The sequence below is a fragment of the Gorilla gorilla genome, chromosome 20, assembly GCF_029281585.2.
Source record: "Gorilla gorilla gorilla isolate KB3781 chromosome 20, NHGRI_mGorGor1-v2.1_pri, whole genome shotgun sequence".
Lineage (NCBI taxonomy): Eukaryota > Metazoa > Chordata > Mammalia > Primates > Hominidae > Gorilla > Gorilla gorilla.
The window spans coordinates 51784755-51811764 of record NC_073244.2 but is presented as its reverse complement, the minus strand read 5'-3'; the positions used below and the strand labels follow the sequence as shown (position 1 = coordinate 51811764).

At 39.2% G+C, this 27010-nt stretch overlaps 1 protein-coding gene across 10 annotated transcripts; it reads left to right on the top strand.

Annotated features, from left to right (window-relative positions):
- The first annotated feature begins 3302 nt into the window (after positions 1-3302).
- ZNF780B (zinc finger protein 780B) lies at positions 3303-26403 on the top strand. Of its 10 annotated transcripts, none has more exons than XM_063701322.1 (6): positions 3380-3528; positions 9194-9247; positions 10500-10638; positions 10760-10886; positions 12082-12180; positions 22939-26403. In XM_063701322.1, exons 4-6 carry the CDS (start codon positions 10853-10855, stop codon positions 25206-25208), a joined length of 2403 nt encoding a protein of 800 aa, XP_063557392.1. In that variant the 5' UTR covers positions 3380-3528; positions 9194-9247; positions 10500-10638; positions 10760-10852; the 3' UTR covers positions 25209-26403. The 10 variants fall into 10 exon arrangements, with proteins under 10 accessions (XP_018871951.3, XP_055225355.1, XP_004060783.4 ...); XM_055369375.2 differs by lacking the exon at positions 10500-10638 and adding an exon at positions 3986-4146; XM_019016406.4 differs by lacking the exons at positions 3380-3528; positions 10500-10638 and adding an exon at positions 3303-3373.
- The last annotated feature ends 607 nt before the right edge of the window (positions 26404-27010 follow it).

Below are 27010 nucleotides of genomic sequence, written 5' to 3'. Positions count from 1 at the left end.
GCTTTCAGATCTTTGCTAAATCCAACATTTTTGCTGTCTCAGAGACAGTTGTCTACTAGCTGCTTCATTCCCATCCCCTCTGAGTGAGCTACTTGGATTCTTTAGCTCCTGTGAAAGTTTGTTCATGCATAGATATATGTTTAAATTGATGTTTCTGTGAGAGCTAAGTGCTGGAAAGTCCCATTCTGCTATCTTGCTGACATCACTCCTGTTAAGATTTTCTATTTTTTCTTGAGTCAGTGATAGTTTATGTGTTTCTAGGACTTTTTCCTTTCCATTTAGGTTATTTTGTTGACATACAATTGTTTATAATTTTCTTCTATCATCATTTTCATTTTTGTAAGTTTAGTAATGTCTCCACTTTCAGCTCTGACTTTAGTAATTTTGGTGTTTTCTCTTTTTTCTTGTTCAGTCCTGCTACAGTTTTGCCACTTTTTTTGATCTTTTCAAAGAACCAGCTTTTAATTTTGTAAATTTTCTCTATTATTTTTCTATTTTCTATTTAATCTAACCTCACTTTTATCTTTATTATTTCCTTTCTTCTCCTGGTTTTGTTTTTTTTTTTTATTTTTCATATTCTAATTCCTAAGTGTATACAGTTAGGTCATTGATTTGACATCTTTCCTCCTTTTTATAGGCATGTAGAGCTATAAATTTTTCCCTGAGCAGTAAGCATCTCATGAACTTTAGTAAATTTGTATTTATCTAAAATGTTTTCTAAATTCTCTTTTTATTTGTTCTTTAACCCTTTGGTTGTTTAAGATTCTGTTGATTTGGCACAAAACAGCGATATCATCTATCCTTACTCCTATTCAGTATAGAAATTCAACAGAATTTCAGTTATCAGAACTTGCCAACATGAAGACAATGGGATTTAGTCCTACAAATTAAGGAAGAAACTGAATAAATAAAGTCATGAACTAGCATATTATATACAGGATTTAATTTTGAAATTCTTCAATTTTGCATAGGAATTTCTTCAGCTATGTCGGTAGTCTTTTGATGGTGCTCCCATTTCTAACTGGATACATTTACAATTTGTGTTAGAATGGAATGCAGTTGAGAAGGTTTATGTTTCTGTAACACCTAAATTTGGCTTAACATTCAAAGGTATCATAAATTGAGCCAATTTGTTTGGCTTTAGGAATAATTTTGAAATAAATGTACCCTTCCTAGACTAAGTGGCAAAAAAAAAAAAGTAGAGATGTACTGTGAAGGCAAAATACATCAACTGCTAAAATATTTGCAATCTAATATTCCATGTTCACAATACTCATGAGGATATTTTCCATTTCACTGGATATATTCTAAGACTTCTGATTACCTTAGTATATGCAGAGTATATATCTCAATTTAAAAGGTATGGTGTTCAGAGAAGTGCCATTTGAAGGTAGCTATAATTTCAAGTTTATTAACCATAAAGTCCAGCATTGAAGATTACATACAATTTTATCAAAATTTAAAAATAAGACTGTGTTGAAAAAAATCCTTAAAAATATGGTGATACTGGCTAAGAAATTGATTAAAGCATTGGAATATATACCAAAAATAATTATTCTGCTCTTTAATGTATAGTCAATATAGATAGCTTAAAATTTTTTCCTTACTACAAAAACATTATTTTGTTTTAATGCAAATATGTTATTGTTTACCCTTTAGGATATAACAGAAAATTATGACTCATAAAGGAAATTTTCAAACATTATACAATTTCAATTATCATAGTATTCATACATTTTCAAATTTTTACTACTTTGGACAATATATAGTGAGCTGTTAGTGATTTCTAATTTAATTCCATTTTTGTCAAAAACATGCTTTGTATGACTTGAGTCCATTTACTCATTTATTGAGACTTGTTTTATGGCCCAGAATATGGTATATGCTGGTAAGTGTCCCCTGTCCACCTAAGATGAATTTTACTGTCTTTGAGAAGAGTGTTCCAGAAGTGTAAATGAGATCAAGCAGGTTGATATGTTGTTTAGATAATCTATGCCCTGTTGCTTTTCTGCGTTAGTTCTATCAATTACCCAGAGAGATATGTTGAAATATCTGATTATAATTGTGGATTTGTCTGTTACTTTATTGATCTAACAGGTTTTTACTCACATACTTAGAAGCTGTATTAAGAGCATAATTTAGGTTTGTTCTTTCCACTGGATGAACTGTATCCTTCATCATTATTATGATGTAACTTTCTTTATCCCTGATATAGTCTTTTTGGTGAAGTCACTTTGTTTTTAATATAGCCACTCCAGCTTTCTTTTGACTAGTGTTAGGATTTTATATATTTTTCCATCCTTTTACTTTTAACCTATTAGTGCTTTTATATTTTAAGTATTACCTGTAGGTAGCACGTATTTGGGTCTGACTTTTAAAAAAAAAAATCCAACCTGACAACCTTCTTAAGTTAAGGTGTTAGACCAGTTACACTTAATGTGATCATTGATCCAATTAAGTTTGTTATCTTGCTATCTGTTTTCTGTCACAGTCGGGAATGAAAAGACATTTTGCTCTTCATTATTCCATGTTTCCGCTTTATATAGCATAGGAAACTACAAAAATCATTTTGAAAGTTCAATGTTGCTAGATTACAACAGTGAAATCAAGCTTTTCCTACGAAAAACAAACCCCCTTTGGCATTTGTTTAGACTGTTTTAAGAAAATGTGTTAATTATTCATCCTTCAAGATAAGGCAAATAATTCTCTGTGTACTTTTATCTGTTTCCATGCCGTCCTGAATCACGTTTTTCTCTCCAGATAACAGGAAGATTGTCTTGAAGAATCAGGTATATTTGATTCTGAAATCTCTCATGTAAACCACACTTCCTCTTCTAGAATAAAACCAACCATTCCTTTTCTTTCTTTCTTTCTTTTTCTTTCTTTTTTTTTTTTTTTTTTTGAGACGGAGTCTCTCCAACCATTTCTTTAGTTCAGGCTTTTCAAATTTATCCTAAGTCCCTTCAAATAGCACAAAGGGGAAGCCTATGCTCGGATCTGAGACGAAGAGGTCAAAGCAGCTAAATTTTGACGTAATTTTACTTTAAATTCTTCTTTAAAAGTTCTGCTCATTTGCATTCTTCTGCATGGAGAGAAAAGGTAATTTACCCTGACGCACCGAAAACAGCAAGGCTCCTCTCAAATGGGGATCCTCGCCCGTAGCCGCAACCTCTGCACCCCACGGTCTGGAACTCCCACAAATCCATTAGGCTCGGGTCCCTTAGGAGCCCCCAGTGTATGCTGGGATCAACCTGAACAGACCATAGACCAAGACTTCTGAGGTTCTTTCTGCTCAGGACTGTATTTCCCAGAGGCCACCGCACCGGAATTAGCGGTTCCACTTCCTGTCTCCCGGGGTTGACGACCTAGCTGGGTAAGGTCTTCACGTCCTAGGAAGAAATCGGTGGCTGCGGGAGGTCTTCGTGGACTGGGACTCGAACCTGACCGACCTGGCAGTGCGGGTGGGCGAGAGCGAGGCGCTCAGAGGAGGAACCCGGGGCGCAGACGGAATCCGCCAGATCCTTAGACGTGCGTGTGCGCGGGCATCAAAGGATGGGGATTGTGCGATCTTGAGTGACGGAGGGGACTGTGTGAGTGTGTGCGTGAGGCCCTGTGCACAGGACCGGGACGGCGTGTGGACGCAGTGCGTTTTGCTGGGGCTGTGTGAGTGTCACTGTGCCGGTGGTACTAGGCTCCTACTGCTTCCTCCGTCTTTCCCCTTCAAAGCTGCAGAGGCTGCAGCAGAGGAATGAAAATGTCCCCAGTAGGGAGGTTAGATATTGAACCGAGAATGAAGCTTTGCACAAGAAGGCGCAGATCTGGACTCGGGGTGGGAATATGAGAGCTGGAAGTGCCTCTTGAGGGTGCCCCAGGAGGGCAGCTACATGTTGAGAACCCAGCGTCCCTCAGAGATCTGTCCCCAGGAACCAGCTTCGAACTCAGACCGATTCCTCCTCCTTTTATTTCCTTCTCATTTCGTACGAAGTGAGGGAAGTTGTGGCCATGGAGGGTGCTTTCAAACTTAGTCTGCGCTCCAAGAAAAGCCTGGAGTCTCACGCTTGCCGTATCCTTCTCCAGTCGTATTATTATCCAAAAGAAGGACCGGGAGGAGGATGAGAGCGTTATTGTTGCACACTTAAGTCAAGGGTGAGTTTGTGCTTTGTATTTGTTCAAGAAATGCGTTTTTGATTTTAGAATATAGACTTTCCTGTAAATTTTTAGTGAATTTCAGGAGAATATGCAAATTAATTCTTGCCCCCTCCCATTGTGCCGCCTCCCTGCGAGCCGTTCCCCGCCCCGCCCGCTCCCCACCTTCCCATTTAATATTCACAGAGCCATTTGGCAAATCATTCACACCTTCCTGTACGCTCTCTTCTTCTAAGCTGGTATAAAAATAGTCCTCCAGAGGTTTATATTAAAGCTTTATTTTAGACTCTGCTTTGAAAAGAAGATCAGTTTGTGGAATCACACGCCAGGTATCTGACTGTCTTTACAGGCCTCCTTTTCCAAGTAGGGAAGAATGGAGATGGTTGGGTGAATTCCATTCGTCAGTGAGGCTTTCAGGAATCGGAAAGTGATTGCACAGAAATTGGTATCAACCAGAGTCAGGATTTTTCGGGAGAGTCCATGAGATGATAATTGTAATACTTGCCAGATCTCTGTGAGATTCGGCAGTTCCGGTTGCATTTTGGGCCATTTGTGTGAACTGTGAGAGGCAGTACGCTGTTGCGGTTAAGAATAGGGGAGTGGATCCAGAGTATCTGGGTTGGAATGTTTGTTCTGTCCGTTTCTGGTCTTCTCAGGCTTGTAATGAACATTAGAATGAATTAATACTCTAAAACCTCTTAGAGCAGTGCTAGGCATATAATAATAAATGTTTAATGTTTTAACTTTTGTTTTCGTGTGGTCATTTTAGGTCATTTCCCTTGACTTTCTATAGGACAGGAGCATTGGGAATATGTGATTCATTGTGATTGCTGCTTGCATAGTAAGAAAATGAGTGAGTTGCTCAAATGATCTAGGACAGAAGTTCTTTTTAAATTGACAGATAAAATTGTATGTATTTATCGTGTGCAACATGATGTTTTATAGTATATGTACATTGTGGAATGACTAAATCTAGCTAATTAGCAATGCATTACCTCACATAGTTATCATTTTTGTGGTGAGAACACTTAATATCCACTCTCTTAGCATTTTTCAAGACTACAGAATAGTTATTAATAGTAGATACGTTGTTGTGTAATAGATTTCTTGAGCTTATTTCTCTTATCTTCCTGAAATTTTATATCCTTTGACCAACATTTCCCCAGCCAACACCACCTTCCCTCCCTCACCCACATTACCCCCGACCTGTAAACACCATTCTCTTCTCTAATTCTATGATATCAAGTTTTTTCTTTTTTTGAGAGAGAGTGTCTCGCTCTGTTCCCAGGCTGGAGTGCAGTGGCGCGATCTCGGTTCACTGCAACCTCTGCCTCCCGGGTTCAAGTGAGTCTCCTGCCCCAGCCTTCCGAGTAGCTGGGACTACAGGTGCGCGCCACCACACTCGGCTTATTTTTGTATTTTTAGTAGAGACAGGGTTTCGCCATGTTGGCCAGGGTAGTCTCGAACTCTGGACCTTAGGTGATCCGCCTGCCTTGGCCTTCGCCTCCGCTTTTGAAAGTGCTGGGATTACAAGTGTGAGCCACTGCACCTGGCCTATATGAACATTTTTTAGATTCCACTGATGAGTGAGATCATCTGTCTTTCTGTGCCTGGCTTACTTAATATGAATTTCTCCAGGTTCATCCACGTTGTTGCGAATAACAGCATTTCCCTTTTTTTATGGCTAGTTTTCCATTGTGTATATATACCTGCATATATACCATATTTTCTTTATCCATTCATTGATAGACAGTTAGGTTGATTCCATATCTTGGCTATTGTGAATAGTGCTGCAATAAACATGGGTGTGCAGGTGTCTCTTTGACATACGGATTTCATTTCCTTTGGATAAATACCCAGTAGTGGATTGCTGGATCATATGGTTGTTCTATTTCTAATTTTTTGAAGAACCTCCATACTGTTTTCCATAATGTCTGCATCACTTTACATTCTCACCAACAGTGTGCAATGGTTCACATTTCTCTACATTCTCACCAACATTTGTTAACTTATGTCTTTTCAATAGCCACCCCAACACATATGAGGTGGTATCTTATTGTAGGTTTAATTTTCATTTCCCTGATGATTAGTGATGTTGAGTATTTTTTCATATACTGTAGCCATTTATATGTCATCTTTTGAGATGTGTTTATCAGGTCCTTTGCCCATTTTTTAATTGGGTTGTTTTCTTGCTGTTGAGTTCCTCACACATTTTGGATATTAACCCCTTATCAGATACATGATTGCAAATATTTTCTCTCATTCTTTGGTAGTCTCTTCACTTTGCTGTGCAGAAGCTTTTTTAGCTTGATGTAATTTCATTTGTCTGTGTTTGCTTTTGTTGCCTGTGCTTTTGAAGTCATTTCCAGAAAAAAAAAATTATTGCCCAGATCAATGTCATGAAGCTTTCCCCGTACGTTTTTTTCTATTTGTTTCATAGTTTGGGATCTTACATTTAAATCTTTAATCCGTTTAAAGTTGATTTTTGTATAATGGTTTGAGAAAAGGGTCTAATTTCATTCTTCTGTGTATGACTCCCCAGTTTTCACAAGAGTATGTATTGAAGAGACAGTCTTTTCCTTATTGTATGTTCTTGGCACCTGTCTCAAAAATCAGTTGGTTGTAAACATATGGATTTATTCTGGGGCTTTCTATTCTGTTCCGTTTGTCTAGGTGTCTGTTTTTATGTCAGTATCATGCTGTTTTGGTTACTATAGCTTTGTAGTATATATTGAAGTCAGGTAGTTTGATGCCTCCAACTTTGTTCTTTTTGCTCCAGACTGCTTTGGCTATTTGGGTCTTTTGTGGTTCTATACAAATTTCAGGATTTTTTTTTTTTCTATTTTTGTCAAGAATGTAGGACTGAAATTCTTAACCTGAGTTCCTGTAACTCCACATATGGTCTTGGGGACCACAAAGCTCTTGAAATAATATATTGAAGTACTATGGAAATTTATCAATCTGGGTTTTAGAGGGAGAAATAGTATATCATTTCATAAGACTATCAAAACTGTATGTGACCCATGAGGTTTGGATCCATTGATCTAGATAGAACATTGATTCTCAGTGGGGGGATGTTTAAAAACTTTTGGTTGTCACACTGTGGGGGAGGTGCTACTTAGATCTAGTGGATAGAGGTCAGAGATACTGCTGAACATTGTACCGTGCACAGGATAACCCTCCCTATAGCCCCAACAAAGGATTATACAGCACAATATGTCATTAGTGCCTAGGGTGAAAAACCTTAGTCTAGAATCAAAAGATTGTGATACCTGGAATGACACTGTAAATGATCTTATATAAATCAAGTGTCCTGTAATATGGAAATCACTAAGCAAATTATACTAGACTCAAGTGATAGAGTATTATGCAGCTAATAAAATGATGCCTATAAAGAATTATGAAAAGAAAAATATTTGATATACCATTAAGCAGTATTCATGCTATGAACAATGATACTCAAGAAAATGTTACATGTATATGAATCCCATATACTAAGATAGGGTTTTTGTAAGGCATTCTGTAGGAATTGTATCCAAAATGATATTTTAATGAGTTATTCGGTGAAGAAGGGAACCAAGCATGGTGATGTACATTCCACAGATTTTCTCATGTAGTTTCCAGATGCCACTTATCTGCATTGTGTTCATTCAGAGAAGAGTCTTGATAATGAAAATGTCTAATTATATTGGTGAGATACAGCTAAAGGATGTTAGAACTAGCTGATGTTATTTGTTACAGTCACATTAATCTTTTTGTTGATCCTCATGACAGGCACAGTTTTTTGTTTTTTATGATTAAAAGTACTCACTCTCTGTTAACTCTGTTTTATTTTTATTTTTGAATTCGGATGTAGAAATATGACCATCATTAATGCATACAAGAAATTGGTTGGAGACTTGTAGACAATTTTTTTTAGAAATTGTACTAACATATATAGAAAAACATAGACATCTTAGTGTTGGTCAAGAATTGGGAAATAACGGAAACAAACTTATTACATAAAAACAAGAGCTCAGTAGAGTTTCCTTTTTTTGTCCCCAAGTTGAAAGGAAGATGTCTAAATAAAAGGTGTCTTTCATTTAATTTGGAGAACAATTTCCTCGCAAGAAAAAAAATGTGTATGTACATTTAAATATGTACATATATAGATACATACACATGTGTATATGTGTGTATATATATGTGTGTGTGAATATAATTATATATTCTAAGTTAATGCCTGGGCATAGTCACAATTATGACATACTCTTTAGCAAAAAGAAGAAAATTGGGGCTACAATACAGAGATAAGCACTGTTAGCATGCATATACCTGTCTAAATTTTTGTATTGATGTCTATTAGTCTTTTGCTTAATATTTCTATATACATATATTTTACAAATGTAATCGTATTGTTTATCCTGCTTTGTAACCTGATTTTTCTGTTAATCATATGTCTGGAACAATTAATGATTACTTCGTATTCTATTACATGGCTATTCTGAACTGTACTTAACCAGCTGGCTTTTGGTGAACTCAGAATGCTGAACACTGCCCATGCAATTCTGTCTATATCCTTTCCAATTCTCATGCCTTGCCCCACCGCACCCAATCCTGAGTTCACAAAGAGGTTCTGGATTGGATGATGCAAGCCCTTCTCAGCTCTGAAAGGTGGACTAGGGGAGGAGGATTGCTCACAGCAGGATCAGAGGCCCAGTCCTAGGCCAAGATAGGTATCCCAAGAGTGGAGGACTGGCTGGAAGCCCTCCTGCTGGAGTTTCTTTTGAGCAACTTCAAGGCAGAAATGCCTGTGCTTGGCATTCATGCTTCCACCGCAGGTTCCCTGGGATGTAGGCGAGAGCTTGGTTTCATCCACACTCCACCTGTTCACTGCCAGTTTATTGGTGAGAGTGTGTGTAGGGAAAAAGGGAGTGACGGGAGAAGCGTGGAAGTGTGCGTGCGAGCAGGAGTAGTTGAGAAATAGGAATGGAGGATAAAATATTTATTCGTTCTAGTGCTTTCGGACAGCTTGACTTATGGCCTTTTTGTTGTTGTTGTTTTCCAGGGGAGAAGCCCGAGGAAGATTGACCAATTTTGTAATTCTAGAAACATGGTCCATGTAAGTTGGTGTTTCTGTCTTCTTGAAATATGGTGACTTTCAGGTTAGGTTAGGTGACTGTTATTATTAAACCTGAACCTTCTTACGTAAGGATCCACGATTTTTTTTTTTTTTTTTTTTGAGACGGAGTCTGTCACCCAGGCTGGAATGCAGTGGTGTGATCTTGGCTCATTGCAACTTCCCCCTCCCAGGTTCAAGCAATTCTCCTGCCTCAGCCTCCCGAGTAGCTGGGACTACAGGCACCCACCAGCACGCCTGGCTAATTTTTTGTATTTTTGGTAGAGATGGGGTTTCACCATGTTAGCCAGGATGGTCTCGGTCTCCTGACCTCATGATCCCCCTGCCTTGGCCTCCCACAGTGCTGGGATTACAGGCGTGAGCCACTGTGCCCGGCCAGGATCCATGATCTTACACTCCAGTTTGTCCCATTACAGTGAAGTTTGGTGACCAAAAAATAAAAGTCAGTGCTCTTCCTATTCGTACCTCTGTTTTCCCACCAGCTTTGATGTTTTCTTTGAGCAGGTTATTCAGTCTGTGCTTAACTCAGTCCTTGGTCAGAAAGAATGTTGGAACAGTGGAGGAGTTGGTCCCCACAGGGAAACATGGTCTTGTGGGTTTGATAAGTTACAGATGATTGTCGCATTTGACCACACTTGGGAACACCTTGAAACTCCTCCACAGACTGGAGCTTTCTAGGTAGCTAAGGTAGAATTCCATAGTGAGTGGCCTCAGTCTGCAAGCGTGACAAGGTGTTCTCCTTTATGAGGCTTTTAGGAAAGTGATCAGTGAAGACAGTGGGCAGTAACAGAGAAGATTATTCAGGGCATGAGTGGTAGGTGATTACAGATTCTCTGAATTTGGGAAAACCTTAGAGACTCGGACCATCTCAAATGTATAAATAGAAAAATATGACTAAATCTAATATGTCAGTTATTTTGAATTTTACGCAGCTTATAAAAATCATTTGTCATGACAAGAAAAAATACTTTTGCTATCATCTGATACCACAGTGAGCTTGAGGATTAACGGCATTCCTCAATTGTATGCTGCCACCTTTTTTTTTTTTTTTTTTTTTTTTTTGAGATAGGGTCTCACTGTGTAGCCCAGGCTGGAGTGCAGTAGTGCCATCACACTTCGCTGCAGCATTGAACTCCCAGGCTCAAGCAATACTCCCACTTCAGCTTCCCAAGTAGCTGGGACTACAGGCACATGCCACCACAACAGTTCTTTCTTTCTTTCTTTTTTTTTCCAGGGAGTGCATCTCATTATGTTGCCCAGGCTGTTTGCCAACTCCTGGGCTCAAGCAGTCCTTCCATCTTGGTCTCCCAAAGTGCTGGTATAACAGGCATTAGCCACCACACCAGGCTAGCAGCAGGATTCTTGAAGAATGTGTAGGCACTCTGCGATTTTCCATATTGCTCCTTTATTGCAGTTTAATCCTTCACTTCCTCTCCTTTCGTCTTGAAACAACTTTATTCAATTTCACCATAATCCATGTGTTTGTGGTTTCAGGGATCAGTGACATTCAGGGATGTGGCCATTGACTTCTCTCAGGAGGAGTGGGAGTGCCTGCAGCCTGATCAGAGGACCTTGTACAGGGATGTGATGTTGGAGAACTACAGCCACCTGATATCACTGGGTAAGGTCATTGGTCCCAGTTATTTTTGTATCTGTTCTCTGGAATATCAGCTTTCTTCATCATGAGTTTCAGGGCTGTCTTTTAAGAGGTAGTTGGATTCCTTCTTCTTATTCCCAAAGGAATGGATTGAGATTTGTTGGGTTGAAAACAGGCACCTCCCTGGAGCCTCTACATCTTGCCTACTGCACCAGGGCCTCCTCCATTATGCTGGTCGTCTCTGTAATCCCCTCTCTCTCTTCATGACCATGGGGCTGAATTTGAAATCTTGTATATTCGTTGAATGATATTGTTCAAGAACCAGGTTTCATATTATGTTTGATCTCAGAATTACTGTAGATTTTCTTTGTTTGTTTTTGTTTTTCTGGCCCACCTGTAAGGAGAAGAGTGTGTTGAGTTTTTCTATTAAAAGAGCCTCTATGATTGCTTGAACCTGGGAGGTCAAGGCTGCAGAGAGCCGTGGTCATGCCACTGTACTTCAGCCTGGGCAACAGAGCAAGACACTGTCTCAAAAAAACAAAACAAAACAGAGCCTCAATGATTTACATATACTGATTGGGTTGACAGAATTTATTTAGCACTAAGTCAATGTATTCCATTTCCTTCAACAAACATTCCGTTACTTGTTTTGTAGTTGAAAGTTTCAGGCCATGAAGTGTATGCTTTTCTGTTGGGTGAAAATTCTTAAGATGAGCTGTAAATGTCTAAGGATGCAAAATAAATAATGACAATAAACATAATAATTGTAAACTTTGTGCTACTACGTATCAGTGAAAGTTAGAAGTATTTTACATATATTACCTTATTTAATATTAGTATCAATCCTATAAAACAGGCATTATTATATTTCTGTTTTAGAGTTGGGAAAACTGAAGGACAGAGAGTTCAAGTGACTTGCTTAATGTCAAAGTACTAGTGGGTGGCAGAGACAGGATTTCAACCAGGTAATCTGGCTTGAAGTTTCCTGCTGTTAACCACTAAATTATACCTCCTCTTGAGGGATAAGTTTCTATTATGAGTTTAAATGAAAGTCCTTTTTTTTTTTTAAACATAGTTGATCCCTTACTCAATCCTCTCTTATCTGGAGTCTCTTCTCAATATTGTTTTGGCTTGTGATTTATTATAAGTTTAACTAGGTCTCAGGGTTTTAAAAAAATTTTTATATTAAAAAAATTCTACATGTGTTATTTCTTTTAAGCAGGAAGTTGCATTTCTAAGCCAGATGTGGTTACATTACTAGAGCAAGAGAAAGAGCCCTGGATTGTTGTAAGTAAAGAAACAAGCAGATGGTATCCAGGTAAGTGAGAGTAAAGCAGGCAGGGGGAAGCCATCATTGTCCCGGACAGCTCATGTGCTCAGAGAGGAGTCACACCCCTGAGATGTGGTTTGGAAAACTTTCTTCAATAACCCAAGGTCCCCCATTGGACAAAAATGCCCAAGACCTGGGAAGGAAATAAGATCACTCTAGGAGCTGTCCCCAAGGAACTTCATCATTTACTAATCACCTAATTTCTGTTATTTTCTTCCTCTTTTAATGAAGTGAGTTTCCTCTTTCTTTCCCAGCGTAAACTTTAAACAGTTTTTAAAATTATTTTTTAAGAGGCAGCATCTTGCTGTGTTGCCCCAGCTGATCTTGAACTCTTGGCCTCAAGTAGTCTTCCTGCCTCAACCTCCTAAGTAGCTGAAATTACAGGCATGAGCCAATGCTTCTGGCCCCCAGTGTAAACTTTTAACACGTATTTTGGATCCAGCTACTTTCCAACTCTGCTTTTGCATTTAGATTTCTACATGTGTTTTCACTAAGAAATGTATTCATGTTCAGTAAATATGTATAGAGTGCACATTCCTAGAAGGCATATGCTTGGCTCTGGTCAATACTGTAATGTACAGGTAATGAACAAGACTGAGAAAGTCACTGCTGTCATGGACTTTACCAGCAGTTGGTGAGACATGCCTCAAACAAGTAAGCAAATGAATAGATAAGGAATACCAAATAATCATGCTATAGAGACAAGGAAATAGGAGTGATGGAGTGAGAATGGCAGCACTTGGGTGCTTAGGGTACCTGTCTGGAAGTGGGCTTGCTTGCATAGAGATGTGAAGTAAGTGTTCAAGTACTCTAGTCAGACTGAGCAGGAAACACAAAGGTGGAGTAAGTAATGGAACAGCGGGAAGAGAGGTCTGAGAGTTAGGTAGGAGTCGTATCATACAGGGTTTTGACTGTCATTGTGAGGAATGTGGGAAGTTCTTCAAGAGTTATTTATTCATTTTTAATTGATACCCAATATTTGTACATATTTATGGGATACATGTTATGTTTTGTTCCATGCATAGAATGTGTAATGAACAAGTGTCAGGGTATTTGAGGTATCCATCAGATCCACCAGAGGAGGGTTTATCATTTCTTTCTGATAGGAACATTTCAAGTCTTCTAGCTATTTTGAAATATACAATACATTGTTGTTAATTAGAGTCACTCTACTCTGCTTATGAACATTAGAAGTCATTCCTCATATTTAACTGTATGTTTGTAACATTAACCAACTCCTCTTCATCCCCCACCCCTCACCCACACACCCTTCCCAGCCTCTGGTTTCTATCATTCTATTCTCTACCTCTGTGAGATCTTTTTTTAGCCTCCAGATATGAATGAGAACATATGATGTTTGTCTTTCTTTTTTTTAAGTTGGAGTCTCATTCTTGTCGCCCAGGCTGGAGTGCAGTGGTGCGATCTTGGCCCACTGCAACCTCCACCTCCTGGGGTCAAGCAATTCTCCTGCCTCAGCCTCTAGAGTAACTGGGATTACAGGTGCCTGCCACCACGCCTGGCTAATTTTTGTATTTTTAATAGAGATGGGGTTTCACCACATTGGCCAGGCTGGTCTCAAATTCCTGACCTCAGGTGATTCACCCACCTCGGCTTCCCAAAGTGCTGGGATTACAGGTGTGAGCCACCACGCCCAGTCTGATATTTGTCTTTCTGACCTCCGATTCCCTCCATGTTGCTGCAAATGACATGATTTCATTTTTTAAATGCCTGAATAGTATTCCATTGTGTATATATCACATTTTCTTTATCTGTTTGTCTGTTGAGGGACACTTAGGTTGATTCGATACCTTTGGTATTTTGAATAATGCTACAATAATCATACAAGTGCAGGTATCATTTTGATATACTGATTTCTCTTCCTTTGGATTAATACCCAGTAGTGGGATTGTTGGATCATATGGTAGTTCTATTTTCAGGTTTTTGAGAAATCTGCATGCTGTTTTCCATAGTGATTGTACTAATTTATATCCCACCAACAGTATACAAGAGTTCCCTTTTTCCCTCATCCTCTCAGGTATGTTTAAACCCAATGTTTCTTTGTTAATTTTCTCTCTAGATGATCTAATTCTGAGAGTGGCACATTGACGTCCCCAGTGATTATTGTACTGCAGTATCTCTCTCCCTTTTGCTCTAATAATATTTGCCTTATATATCTGGGTGTTCTGGTGTTGGTGTTATATGTTTAGAATTGTTATATCCTCTTGCTGAATTGATCCCTTTATCATTATATGATGACCTTCTTTGTCTCTTTTTGCTGTTTTTTACTTAAAATCTGTTTTTTTCTGATATAAATGTAGCTATTTCTACTCACTTTTGGTTTCCATTTGTATGGAATATCTTTTCCTGTTCTTTTACTTTCAATCCATATGTGTCTTTACCAGTGAGAAGAGTTTCTTGTAGGCAGCTTATAGTTGGATCATGTTTTTTCATCCATTCAGCCCGTCTGTATCTTTTAAATGAAGTTTAATCCATTGACGTTCAATGTGATTACTGATATGTGAGGGCTGATTCTTATCATTTTATTAATTGATTTCTAGTTGTTTTGTATATCCTTTGTTCCTTTCTCTTTTATTTTTTATCACTGTGGTTTGGTTGTTTTCTTTAGGGGTAACATTTGAGTACTTTGTCCTTATTTGTATGTTTGCTGTGTCAGTAGGTTTTATACTTTTGTGTGTTTTCACAATGGTAGATATTGTCCTTTCACTTCTAGGTGTAGGACTCTTGAACATATCTTGTAGGGTTGGTCCAATGGTGATGAATTCCATCACCTTTTGCTGTCTGGGAAAGACTATTTCTTTTTCATTTTTGTAGAATACTTTGCTGAGGATAGTGTCCTTGACTGGTGATTTTTTTCTTTCAACACTGAATGTATAATCACATTCTCTCTCATTTCTCTCTGTTGAGAAATCTGCTGTTAGGCTGATGAGAGTTTCCTTGTAAGTGACTAGATGCTTTTCTCTTGCTGTTTTTAGTATTCTCTTTTGTCTTTGACTTTTATATTTTGACCATAATATGCCATGGAGAAGACCTTTTTGTATTGTATCTATTTGGGTATCTCTGAGCTTCCTGTATCAAGATGTCTGCATCTCTTACTAGAGTTGGAAAGTTTCCTGCTATTATTTCATTAAATAGATTTTCTATCCTTTATGTTTTCTCTTTGTCTCTAGGACCTCAAAAATTCAAATATTTTGTTGTTTTATGATGTCCCATATGTTACGGAGGCTTTATTCATTCATTCAGATGTTCTGAGGAAAACATTTATCCTAAGGCTTAAAAGATGAGTTAGAGGGGTGGAACCAAGATGGCCGAATAGGAACAGCTCTGGTGTACAGCTCCCAGTGTGAGCGATGCAGAAGACGGGTGATTTCTGCATTTCCATCTGAGGTACCGGGTTCATCTCACTAGGGAATGCCAGACAGTGTGTGCAGGACAGTGGGTGCAGTGCACCGTGCGCAAGCCAAAGCAGGGCAAGGCACTGCCTCACTCAGGAAGTGCAAGGGGTCAGGGAGTTCCCTTTCCTCGTCAAAGAAAGGGGTGACAGACGGCACCTGGAAAATTGGGTCACTCCCACTCGAATATTGTGCTTTTCCAATGGGCTTAAAAAACGGCACACCAGGAGATTATATCCCACACATGGCTTGGAGGGTCCTATGCCCATGGAGTCTCGCTGATTGTTAGCACAACTGTCTTGAGATCAAACTGCAAGGCGGCAGCAAGGCTGGAGGAGGGGCGCCTGCCATTGCCCAGGCTTGATTAGGTAAACAAAGCAGCCGGGAAGCTCAAACTGGGTGGAGCCCACCACAGCTCAAGGAGGCCTGCGTGTCTCTGTAGGCTCCACCTCTGGGGGCAGGGCACAGACAAACAAAAAGACAGCAGTAACCTCTGCAGACTTAAATGTCCCTGTCTGACAGCTTTGAAGAGAGTAATGGTTCTCCCAGCACGCAGCTGGAGATCTGAGAACGGGCAGACTGCCTCCTCAAGTGGGTCCCTGAACCCCGAGCAGCCTAACTGGGAGGCACCCCCCAGTAGGGGCAGACTGACACCTCACACAGCCGGGTACTCCTCTGAGACAAAACTTCCAGAGGAACAATCAGGCAGCAGCATTTGCGGGTCACCAATATCCACTGTTCTACAGCCACCGCTGTTCTGCAGCCACCGCTGCTGATACCCAGGCAAATAGGGTCTGGAGTGGACCTCTAACAACCGCCAACAGACCTGCAGCTTAGGGTCCTGTCTGTTAGAAGGAAAACTAACAAACAGAAAGGACATCCACACCAAAAACCCATCTGTACGTCACCATCATCAAAGACCAAAAGTAGATAAAACCACAAAGATGGGGAAAAAACAGAGCAGAAAAACTGGAAACTCTAAAAAGCAGAGCGCCTCTCCTCCTCCAAAGGAATGCAGCTCCTCACCAGCAATGGAACAAAGCTGGACAGAGAATGACTTTGACAAGTTGAGAGAAGAAGTCTTCAGACGATCAAACTACTCCGAGCTACAAGAGGAAATTCAAACCAATGGCAAAAAAGTTAAAAACTATGAAAAAAAATTAGACAAATGGATAACTAGAATAACCAATGCAGAGAAGTCCTTAAAGGAGCTGACGGAGCTGAAAGCCAAGGCTCGAGAACTACATGAAGAACGCAGAAGCCTCAGGAGCTGATGCGATCAACTGGAAGAAAGGGTATCAGTGATGGAAGACAAAATGAATGAAATGAAGTGAGAAGGGAAGTTTAGAGAAAAAAGAATAAAAAGAAATGAACAAAGCCTCCAAGAAATATGGGACTATGTGAAAAGACCAAATCTACGTCTGATTGGTGTACCTGAAAGTGACAGGGAGAATGGAACCAAGTTGGAAAACACTCTGCAGGATATTATCCAGGAGAACTTCCCCAATCTAGCAAGGCAGGCCAACATTCAGATTCAGGAAATATAGAGAACGCCACAAAGATACTCCTCGAGAAGAGCAACTCCAAGACACATAATTGTCAGATTCACCAAAGTTGAAATGAAGGAAAAAACGTTAAGGGCAGCCAGAGAGAAAGGTCGGGTTACCCACAAAGGGAAGCCCATCAAACTAACAGCGGATCTCTTGGCAGAAACTCTATAAGCCAGAAGAGAGTGGGGATCAATATTCAACATTCTTAAAAGAATTTTCAACCCAGAATTTCATTCCAGCCAAACTAAGCTTCGTAAGTGAAGGAGAAATAAAATCCTTTACAGACAAGCAAATGCTGAGGGATTTTGTCACCACCAGGCCTGCCCTAAAAGAGCTCCTGAAGGAAGCACTAAACATGGAAAGGAACAACCGGTACCAGCCACTGCAAAAACATGCCAAAATGTAAAGACCATCAAGGCTAGGAAGAAACTGCATCAAGTAATGAGCAAAATAACCAGCTAACATCATAATTACAGGACCAAATTCACACATAACAATATTAGCTTTAAATATAAATGGGCTAAATTCTCCAATTAAAAGACACAGACTGGCAAATTGGATAAAGAGTCAAGACCCATCAGTGTGCTGTATTCAGGAAACCCACCTCACATGCAGAGACACACATAGGCTCAAAATAAAGGGATGGAAGAAGATCTACCAAGCAAATGGAAAACAAAAAAAGGCAGGTGTTGCAATCCTAGTCTCTGATAAAACAGACTTTAAACCAACACAGATCAAAAGAGACAAAGAAGGCCATCACATAATGGTAAAGGGATCAATTCAACAAGAAGCACTAACTATCCTAAATATATATGCACCCAATACAGGAGCACCCAGATTCATAAAGCAAGTCCTTAGTGACCTACAAAGAGACTTAGACTGCCACACAATAATAATGGGAGACTTTAACACCCCACTGTCAACATCAGACAGATCAATGAGACAGAAAGTTAACAAGGATACCCAGAAATTGAACTCAGCTCTGCACCAAGCAGACCTAATAGGTATCTACAGAACTCTCCACCCCAAATCAACAGAATATACATTCTTTTCAGCACCACACCACACCTATTCCAAAATTGACCACATAGTTGGAAGTAAAGCACTCCTCAGCAAATGTAAAAGAACAGAAATTATAACAAACTGTCTCTCAGACCACAGGGCAATCAAACTAGAACTCAGGATTAAGAAACTCACTCAAAACCACTCAACTACATGGAAACTGAACAACCTGCTCCTGAGTGACTACTGGGTACATAACGAAATGAAGGCAGAAATAAAGATGTTCTTTGAAACCAATGAGAACAAAGACACAACATACCAGAATCTCTGGGACACTGTCAAAGCAGTATGTAGAGGGAAATTTATGGCACTAAATGCTCACAACAGAAAGCAGGAAAGATCCAAAATTGACACCCTAACATCACAATTAACTAGAAAAGCAAGAGCAAGCACATTCAAAAGCTAGCAGAAGGCAAGAAATAACTAAAATCAGAGTAGAACTGAAGGAAATAGAGACACAAAAAACCCTTCAAAAAATTAATGAATCCAGGAGCTGGTCTTTTGAAAAGATCAACAAAATTGAAAGACCGCTAGGAAGACTAATAAAGAAGAAAAGAGAGAAGAATCAAATAGATGCAATAAAAAATGATAAAGGGGATATCACCACCAATCCCACAGAAATACAAACTACCATCAGAGAATACTACAAACACCTCTATGCAAATAAACTAGAAAATCTAGAAGAAATGGATAAATTCCTTGACACATACACCCTCCCAAGACTAAACCAGGAAGAAGTTGAATCTCTGAATAGACCAATAACAGGCTCTGAAATTGTGGCAATAATCAATAGCTTACCAACCAAAAAAAGTCCAGGACCAGATGGATTCACAGCCGAATTCTACCAGAGGTACAAGGAGGAGCTGGTACCATTCCTTCTGAAACTATTCCAATCAATAGAAAAAGAGGGAATCCTCCCTAACTCATTTTATGAGGCCAGCATCATCCTGATACCAAGGCCAGGCAGAGACACAACCAAAAAAGAGAATTTTAGACCAATATCCTTCATGAACATTGATGCAAAAATCCTCAATAAAATACTGGCAAACCAAATCCAGCAGCACATCAAAAAGCTTATCCACCATGATCAAGTGGGCTTCATCCCTGGGATGCAAGGCTAGTTCAACATACGCAAATCAATAAATGTAATCCAGCATATAAACAGAACCAAAGACAAAAACCACATGATTATCTCAATAGATGCAGAAAAGGCCTTTGACAAAATTCAACAACGCTTCATGCTAAAAACTCTCAATAAATTAGGTATTGATGGGACATATCTCAAAATAATAAGACCTATCTATGACAAACCCACAGCCAATATCATACTGAATGGGCAAAAACTGGAAGCATTCCCTTTGAAAACTGGCACAAGACAGGGATGCCCTCTCTCACCACTCCTGTTCAACATAGTGTTGGAAGTTCTGGCCAGGGCAATCAGGCAGGAGAAGGAAATAAAGGGTATTCAATTAGGAAAAGAGGAAGTCAAATTGTCCCTGTTTGCAGATGACATGATTATATATCTAGAAAACCCCATTGTCTCAGCCCAAAATCTCCTTAAGCTGATAAGCAACTTCAGCAAAGTTTCAAGATACAAAATCAATGTACAAAAATCACAAGCATTCTTATACACCAATAACAGACAAACAGAGAGCCAAATCATGAGTGAACTCCCATTCACAATTTCTTCAAAGAGAATAAAATACCTAGGAATCCAACTTACAAGGGATGTGAAGGACCTCTTCAAGGAGAACTACAAACCACTGCTCAATGAAATAAAAGAGGATACAAACAAATGGAAGAACATTCCATGCTCATGGGTAGGAAGAATCAATATTGTCAAAATGGCCATACTGCCCAAGGTAATTTATAGATTCAATGCCATCCCCATCAAGCTACCAATGACTTTCTTCACAGAATTGGAAAAAACTACTTTCAAGTTCATATGGAACCAAAAAAGAGCCCGCATCACCAAGTCAATCCTAAGCCAAAAGAACAAAGCCGGAGGCATCACGCTACCTGACTTCAAACTATACTACAAGGCTACAGTAACCAAAACAGCATGGTACTGGTACCAAAACAGAGATATAGATCAATGGAACAGAACAGAGACCTCAGAAATAATGCCGCCTATCTACAACTATCTGATCTTTGACAAACCTGACAAAAACAAGCAATGGGGAAAGGATTCCCTATTTAATAAATGGTGCTGGGAATACTGGCTAGCCATATGTAGAAAGCTGAAACTGGATCCCTTCCTTACACCTTATACAAAAATTAATTCAAGATGGATTAAAGACTTACATGTTAGACCTAAAACCATAAAAACCCTAGAAGAAAACCTAGGCAATACCGTTCAGGACATAGGCATGGGCAAGGACTTCATGTCTAAAACACCAAAAGCAATGGCAACAAAAGACAAAATTGACAAATGGGATCTAATTAAACTAAAGAGCTTCTGCACAGCAAAAGAAACTACCATCAGAGTGAACAGGCAACCTACAAAATGGGAGAAAATTTTCACAACCTACTCATCTGACAAAGGGCTAATATCCAGAATCTACAATGAACTCAAACAAATTTACAAGAAAAAAACAACCCCATCAAAAAGTGGGCAAAGGATGTGAACAGACACTTCTCAAAAGAAGACATTTATACAGCCAAAAACCACATGAAAAAATGCTCATCATCACTGGCCATCAGAGAAATGCAAATCAAAACCACAATGAGATACCATCCCACACCAGTTAGAATGGCGATCATTAAAAAGTCAGGAAACAACAGGTGCTGGAGACGATGTGGAGAAATAGGAACACTTTTACACTGTTGGTGGGACTGTTAACTAGTTCAACCATTGTGGAAGTCAGTGTGGCGATTCCTCAGGGATCTAGAACTAGAAATACCATTTGACCCAGCCATCCCATTACTGTGTATATACCTAAAGGATTATAAATCATGCTGCTATAAAGACACATGCACACGTATGTTTATTGTGGCACTATTCACAATAGCAAAGTCTTGGAACCAACCCAAATGTCCAACAATGATAGACTGGATTAAGAAAATGTGGCACATATACACCATGGAATACTATGCAGCCATAAAAAATGATGAGTTCATGTTCTTTGTAGGGACATGGATGAAACTGGAAACCATCATTCTCGGAAAACTATCACAAGGACAAAAAACCAAACACCACATGTTCTGACTCATAGGTGGGAATTGAACAATGAGATCACATGGACACAGGAAGGGGAACATCACACTCCAGGGACTGTTGTGGGGTGGGAGGATTGGGGAGGGATAGCATTAGGAGATATACCTAATGCTAAATGACGAGTTAATGGGTGCAGCACACCAACATGGCACATGTATACATATGTAACAAACCTGCACATTGTGCACATGTACCCTAAAACTTAAAGTATAATAATAATAAAATTAAAAAAAAATATATATATATAAACAGAAAAAAAAAAAGAGGAGTTGGATGTTTGTTATAAAGAGCAAAGCCAGATGATTCTTGGAAGATGAAGCAGTCTAAGCAAGCAAGAAGATAAGAGAAAGGTTATATCATGTTCTGCTTGCTAAAAGGAGGGAGTGGTTAGAGATCAGCCACAAAAGAGGACAGTGCCCTGATAGGAAGTTTTGTTCTCTGTGTTAAGGTCTTTGGATTTTGTGTTAAGACTAAAGATAAACCATTCAAAACCAGTTTTAAGTATGATCTGTAAACTTTGATCTGAATCAGAATCATCTGGTAGAGATATTAAAAATACAGCTTTGGCTGGGTGTGATGGCTCCCACTGGTGATCACAGCATGTTGGGAGATCAAGGCAGGAGGATTGCTTGATGCCAGGAGTTCAAGACCAGCTTGGGTAACATGGTGGGACACCATCTCTACAAAGTAAAAATAAAAATAAAGTAAAAATTAGCCAGACTTTGGACTGCAGGAAGACTAAAGAAAAAAAAATTGTCCGGACATAGTGGCATGTGCCTGTAGCTGTAGTCACTTGGGAGGCTTAGGCAGGAGGATTGCTTCAGCCTGGGAGTTTGAGGCTGCAGTGAGCTGTGATCATGCCATTGCACTATAGCCTATGCAACAGAGAGAGACCCTGTCTCTTTAAAAAAAAAAAATAGAGGCCAGGCGCAATGGCTCACACCTGTAATCCCAGCACTTTGGGAGGCCAGGGTGGGTGGATCACCTGATGTTAGGCATTCCAGACCAGCCTGGCCAACATTGTGAAACCCCGTCTCTACTAAAAATACCAAAATTAGCCAGGCACGGTGGCAGACGTTTGTAATCCCAGCTACTCTGGAGGCTGAGGCTGAGGCCAGAGAATCACTTGAACCCAGGAGGTAGAGGTTGCAGTGAGCTGAGATTGTGCCATTGCACTGCAGCCTGGGCGACAAGAGTGAAACTCTGTCTTAAAAAAAAAAAAAGCTTTTTTCACTAAAAATTCTGATTCTGTACATCTGAGTTGCTTGAATATCAATATATTTAATCTTACCAAATGGTTTTGATTCACACCTAAATTTGACAAAGTTAACCTGTTCCCTTATGCACACCACCATCTTACATAAATTCATTATTGGCGCCCTTTTCCTTTTTCAGATCCCTTCCCTGAAAGTATTATATTCTATACTTAGGCCATTTGTTTAATGGATTTTGTATGCATGTGTGTTATAGGAAAATAAAATAGGTTTGCCTTCTTCATTTCTTTCAGATTTGGAGTCAAAATATGGACCTGAGAAAATATCTCCAGAAAATGATATTTTTGAAATAAATTTACCCAAACATGTTATAAAGCAAATAAGTAAAACACTTGGCCTCGAGGCCTTTTATTTTAGAAATGACTCAGAATATAGAAGTAGATTTGAGGGACAACAGGGACATCAAGAAGGATATGTCAACCAGAAGATCATCAGCTATGAAGAACTGCCTGCTTATACTCATGCTTCTCCTATTCATAATACACATAAACCATATGAATGTAAGGAATGTGGGAAATACTTTAGTTGTGGTTCAAATCTTATTCAGCATCAGAGTATTCATACTGGAGAGAAACCCTATAAATGCAAAGAATGTGGGAAAGCCTTTCAACTTCACATACAACTTACTCAACATCAGAAATTTCATACTGGTGAGAAACCTTTTGAATGTAAGGAATGTGGAAAAGCCTTTAATCTTCCCACCCAGCTTAATCGCCATAAGAACATTCACACAGGTAAGAAACTGTTTGAATGTAAGGAATGTGGGAAGTCTTTTAATCGTAGCTCAAACCTTACTCAGCATCAAAGTATTCATGCTGGTGTAAAACCATATCAATGTAAGGAGTGTGGGAAAGCCTTTAATCGTGGTTCAAATCTTATTCAGCATCAAAAAATTCATTCCAATGAGAAACCCTTTGTATGTAGGGAATGTGAGATGGCCTTTCGATATCATTACCAACTCATTGAACATTGCCGAATTCATACTGGCGAGAAACCCTTTGAATGTAAAGAATGCAGAAAGGCATTTACTCTTCTGACAAAGCTTGTTCGACATCAGAAGATTCATGTGGGTGAGAAGCCCTTTGAATGCAGGGAATGTGGAAAGGCCTTTAGTCTTCTCAATCAGCTTAATCGCCATAAGAATATTCACACAGGTGAAAAACCATTTGAATGTAAAGAATGTGGGAAGTCCTTTAATCGTAGTTCAAACCTTATTCAACACCAGAGTATTCATGCTGGTGTAAAACCATATCAATGTAAGGACTGTGGGAAAGGCTTTAATCGTGGCGCAAATCTTATTCAGCATCAAAAAATTCATTCCAATGAGAAACCCTTTGTGTGTAGGGAATGTGAGATGGCCTTTCGATATCATTACCAACTTATTCAACATTGCCAAATTCATACTGGTGGGAAACCCTTTGAATGTAAAGAATGTGGAAAGGCCTTTAGTCTTCTGACACAGCTTGCTCGACATAAGAACATTCATACTGGTGAGAAACCATTTGAATGTAAAGACTGTGGGAAGGCCTTCAATCGTGGCTCGAACCTTGTTCAACATCAGAGTATTCACACTGGTGAGAAGCCCTATGAATGTAAGGAGTGTGGGAAGGCTTTTAGACTTCACCTACAACTTTCTCAACATGAGAAAACTCATACAGATGAGAAACCCTTTGAATGTAAGGAATGTGGGAAATCCTTTCGTCATGGTTCAAATCTTAATCAACATCGAAGTATTCATACTGGAAAGAAACCCTTTGAATGTAAGGAATGTGGGAAAGCCTTTCGACTTCATATGCACCTTATTCGACATCAGAAATTTCATACTGGTGAGAAGCCCTTTGAATGTAAGGAATGTGGCAAGGCCTTCAGTCTTCACACCCAGCTTAATCGCCATAAGAACATTCACACAGGTGAGAAGCCATTTAAATGTAAAGAATGTGGGAAGTCCTTTAATCGTGTCTCAAACCTTGTTCAACATCAGAGTATTCATGCTGGTGTAAAACCATATGAATGTAAGGAGTGTGGGAAAGGCTTTAGTCGTGGTTCAAACCTTATTCAGCATCAGAAAATTCATTCCAGTGAGAAACCCTTTGTATGTAAGGAGTGTAGGAAGACCTTTAGATATCATTACCAGCTTACTGAACATTACCGAATTCATACTGGTGAGAAACCCTTTGAATGTAAAGAATGCGGAAAGGCCTTTGGTCTTCTGACACAGCTTGCTCAACATCAGATCATTCATACTGGTGAGAAGCCATTTAAATGTAAGGAGTGTGGGAAGGCCTTTAATCGTGGCTCAAACCTTGTTCAACCTCAGAGTATTCATACTGGTGAGAAACCCTATGAATGTAAGGAGTGTGGGAAGGCTTTTAGACTTCACCTACAACTTTCTCTGCATCAAAAACTTGTACAGGTGAGAAACCCTTTGAATGTAAGAAATGTGGGACAGCCTTCAGACATCAGTAGCAACTTATTGAACATCAGAAAATTCATACTTGGGTGAAAACCTTTGAATGTAAGGAATGTGGGAAGGCCTTTCAATATCATTACCAATTTCATGGACATTATAGATTTCATATTCGTGAGAACCCTTATGAATGTCAAGGATGTGGGAAATGCTTTACCAGTGGTAGAAACCTTAGAGTACATCAGAGAATTCATACTGGTGAGAAACCATATCAATGTGAAGAATGTGGGAAAGCCTTTAGTCATAGTTCAAACCTGTTAAACATGTTAAAATTCATACTGATGAGAAACCCTATGAATGTAAGGAATGTGAAAAGGCCTTTAGCAGTAATTATGAACTTACTGTACATCTGAGAATCCATACTGCTGAGAAACCCTGTGAGTGTAAAGAATGTGGAAAACTTTTGGATTTAGCTTAGTCTTTACTGCACATCAAAGAATTTATACTGGTATGAACCGTATGAATGTAAAGAATGTGGAAAGACCTTTACTTGTAGCTCGGGCCTTGTTCAACATGTTAAGATTCATACTGGTGAGCAACCCTGTGAATGTAAAGGATGTGGGAAGACCTTTAGACTTAGTTCAGTCCTTTCTGCACATCACAGAATTCATACTGGCATGAAACCCTATGAATGTAAAGAATGTGAGCAAACCCTTACTGTGAATGATCTGCTTACTCAACATCAGAAAATTCATTATAGTTAGAAGTTTTATGAATATAAGGAGTGTAGACAAGCCTTCACTGTGTATGAAAAATTTACTCAACACCAGAGAATTCATACTGATGAGAAATCCTGTGAACATAAAAGAATGTGTGAAGAACTTTCATCGTGGCCTGGGATTTGCTCAACATCAGAGTATTCATACTGCTGAGAACTCCTTTGAGTGTAAGGAATGTGGGATGTTTTATAGCCACACTAAATGCCTTAGAGTTCAGAGAAGATAATTTTGGTGAGAAAGTTACTGATGTGAGGAATGTAGAGTAGCTGCCATGTTCACAGTTTACTGCCCGTGAAATATTTTACTGGATACAGGCATACTTCGCTTAATTGTGCATTGCAGTTACTGCATTTTATACACACTGAAGGTTTGCAGCAACCTTGCAGTGAATAAGTCTATCAGCACCATTTTCCAAACAGCTTGTGCACATTTCATGTCTTTGTGTCACACTTTGCTAGTTTTCATAATATTTCAAACTTTTTCATTGTTAAATCTGTTATGGTGATCTGTGACCAGTGTTTTTTGATTACTAGTGTAATTGGGGATACCACAAATCCTGCCGATAAAAGATGGTGAACCTAGTTGATAATCGTTGCGGGTTTTGAAAGAATAGTAAAATATACACACATATCCCCCCCACCTAGATTCAAAATTGTTAACAATTTGCCACATTTATTTTTTGTATATTTGTTGTACCATTGAGAATAAGTTTTAGATATCATGACACTTTACCCCTTGTTACATCAGCATGTGTGTTACCCAAACATAAAGACAATATCATATAACCATAGTATCATAATTACCCTTAAGGAAAATACTCATAATTCTGTAATATCATTCCATCTTCAGATTTCTTCCTTGGCCTGCAAACCATCTTTTACAGCTATTCATTTTCTCTTTTTTTTTTTTTTTTTTTGAGATGGAGTCTCGCTCTGTCGCCCAGACTGGAGTGCAATGGTGCGATCTGGGCTCACTGCAAGCTCTGCCTCCTGGGTTCACGCCATTCTCCCGCCTCAGCCTCCTGAGTAGCTGGGACTAGAGGCACCCGCCACCATGCCCAGCTAATTTTTTGTATTTTTAGTAGAGACAGGGTTTCACTCTGTTAGCCAGGATGGTCTC

Bases quoted from the DNA above. Each gene is read 5' to 3' on its own strand.
- ZNF780B (XM_019016406.4), top strand. The intron at 10,887-12,081 runs GTAAGGTCATTG...ATTTCTTTTAAG, and splicing joins CAGCCACCTGATATCACTGG to CAGGAAGTTGCATTTCTAAG. The intron at 12,181-22,938 runs GTAAGTGAGAGT...CATTTCTTTCAG, and splicing joins AACAAGCAGATGGTATCCAG to ATTTGGAGTCAAAATATGGA.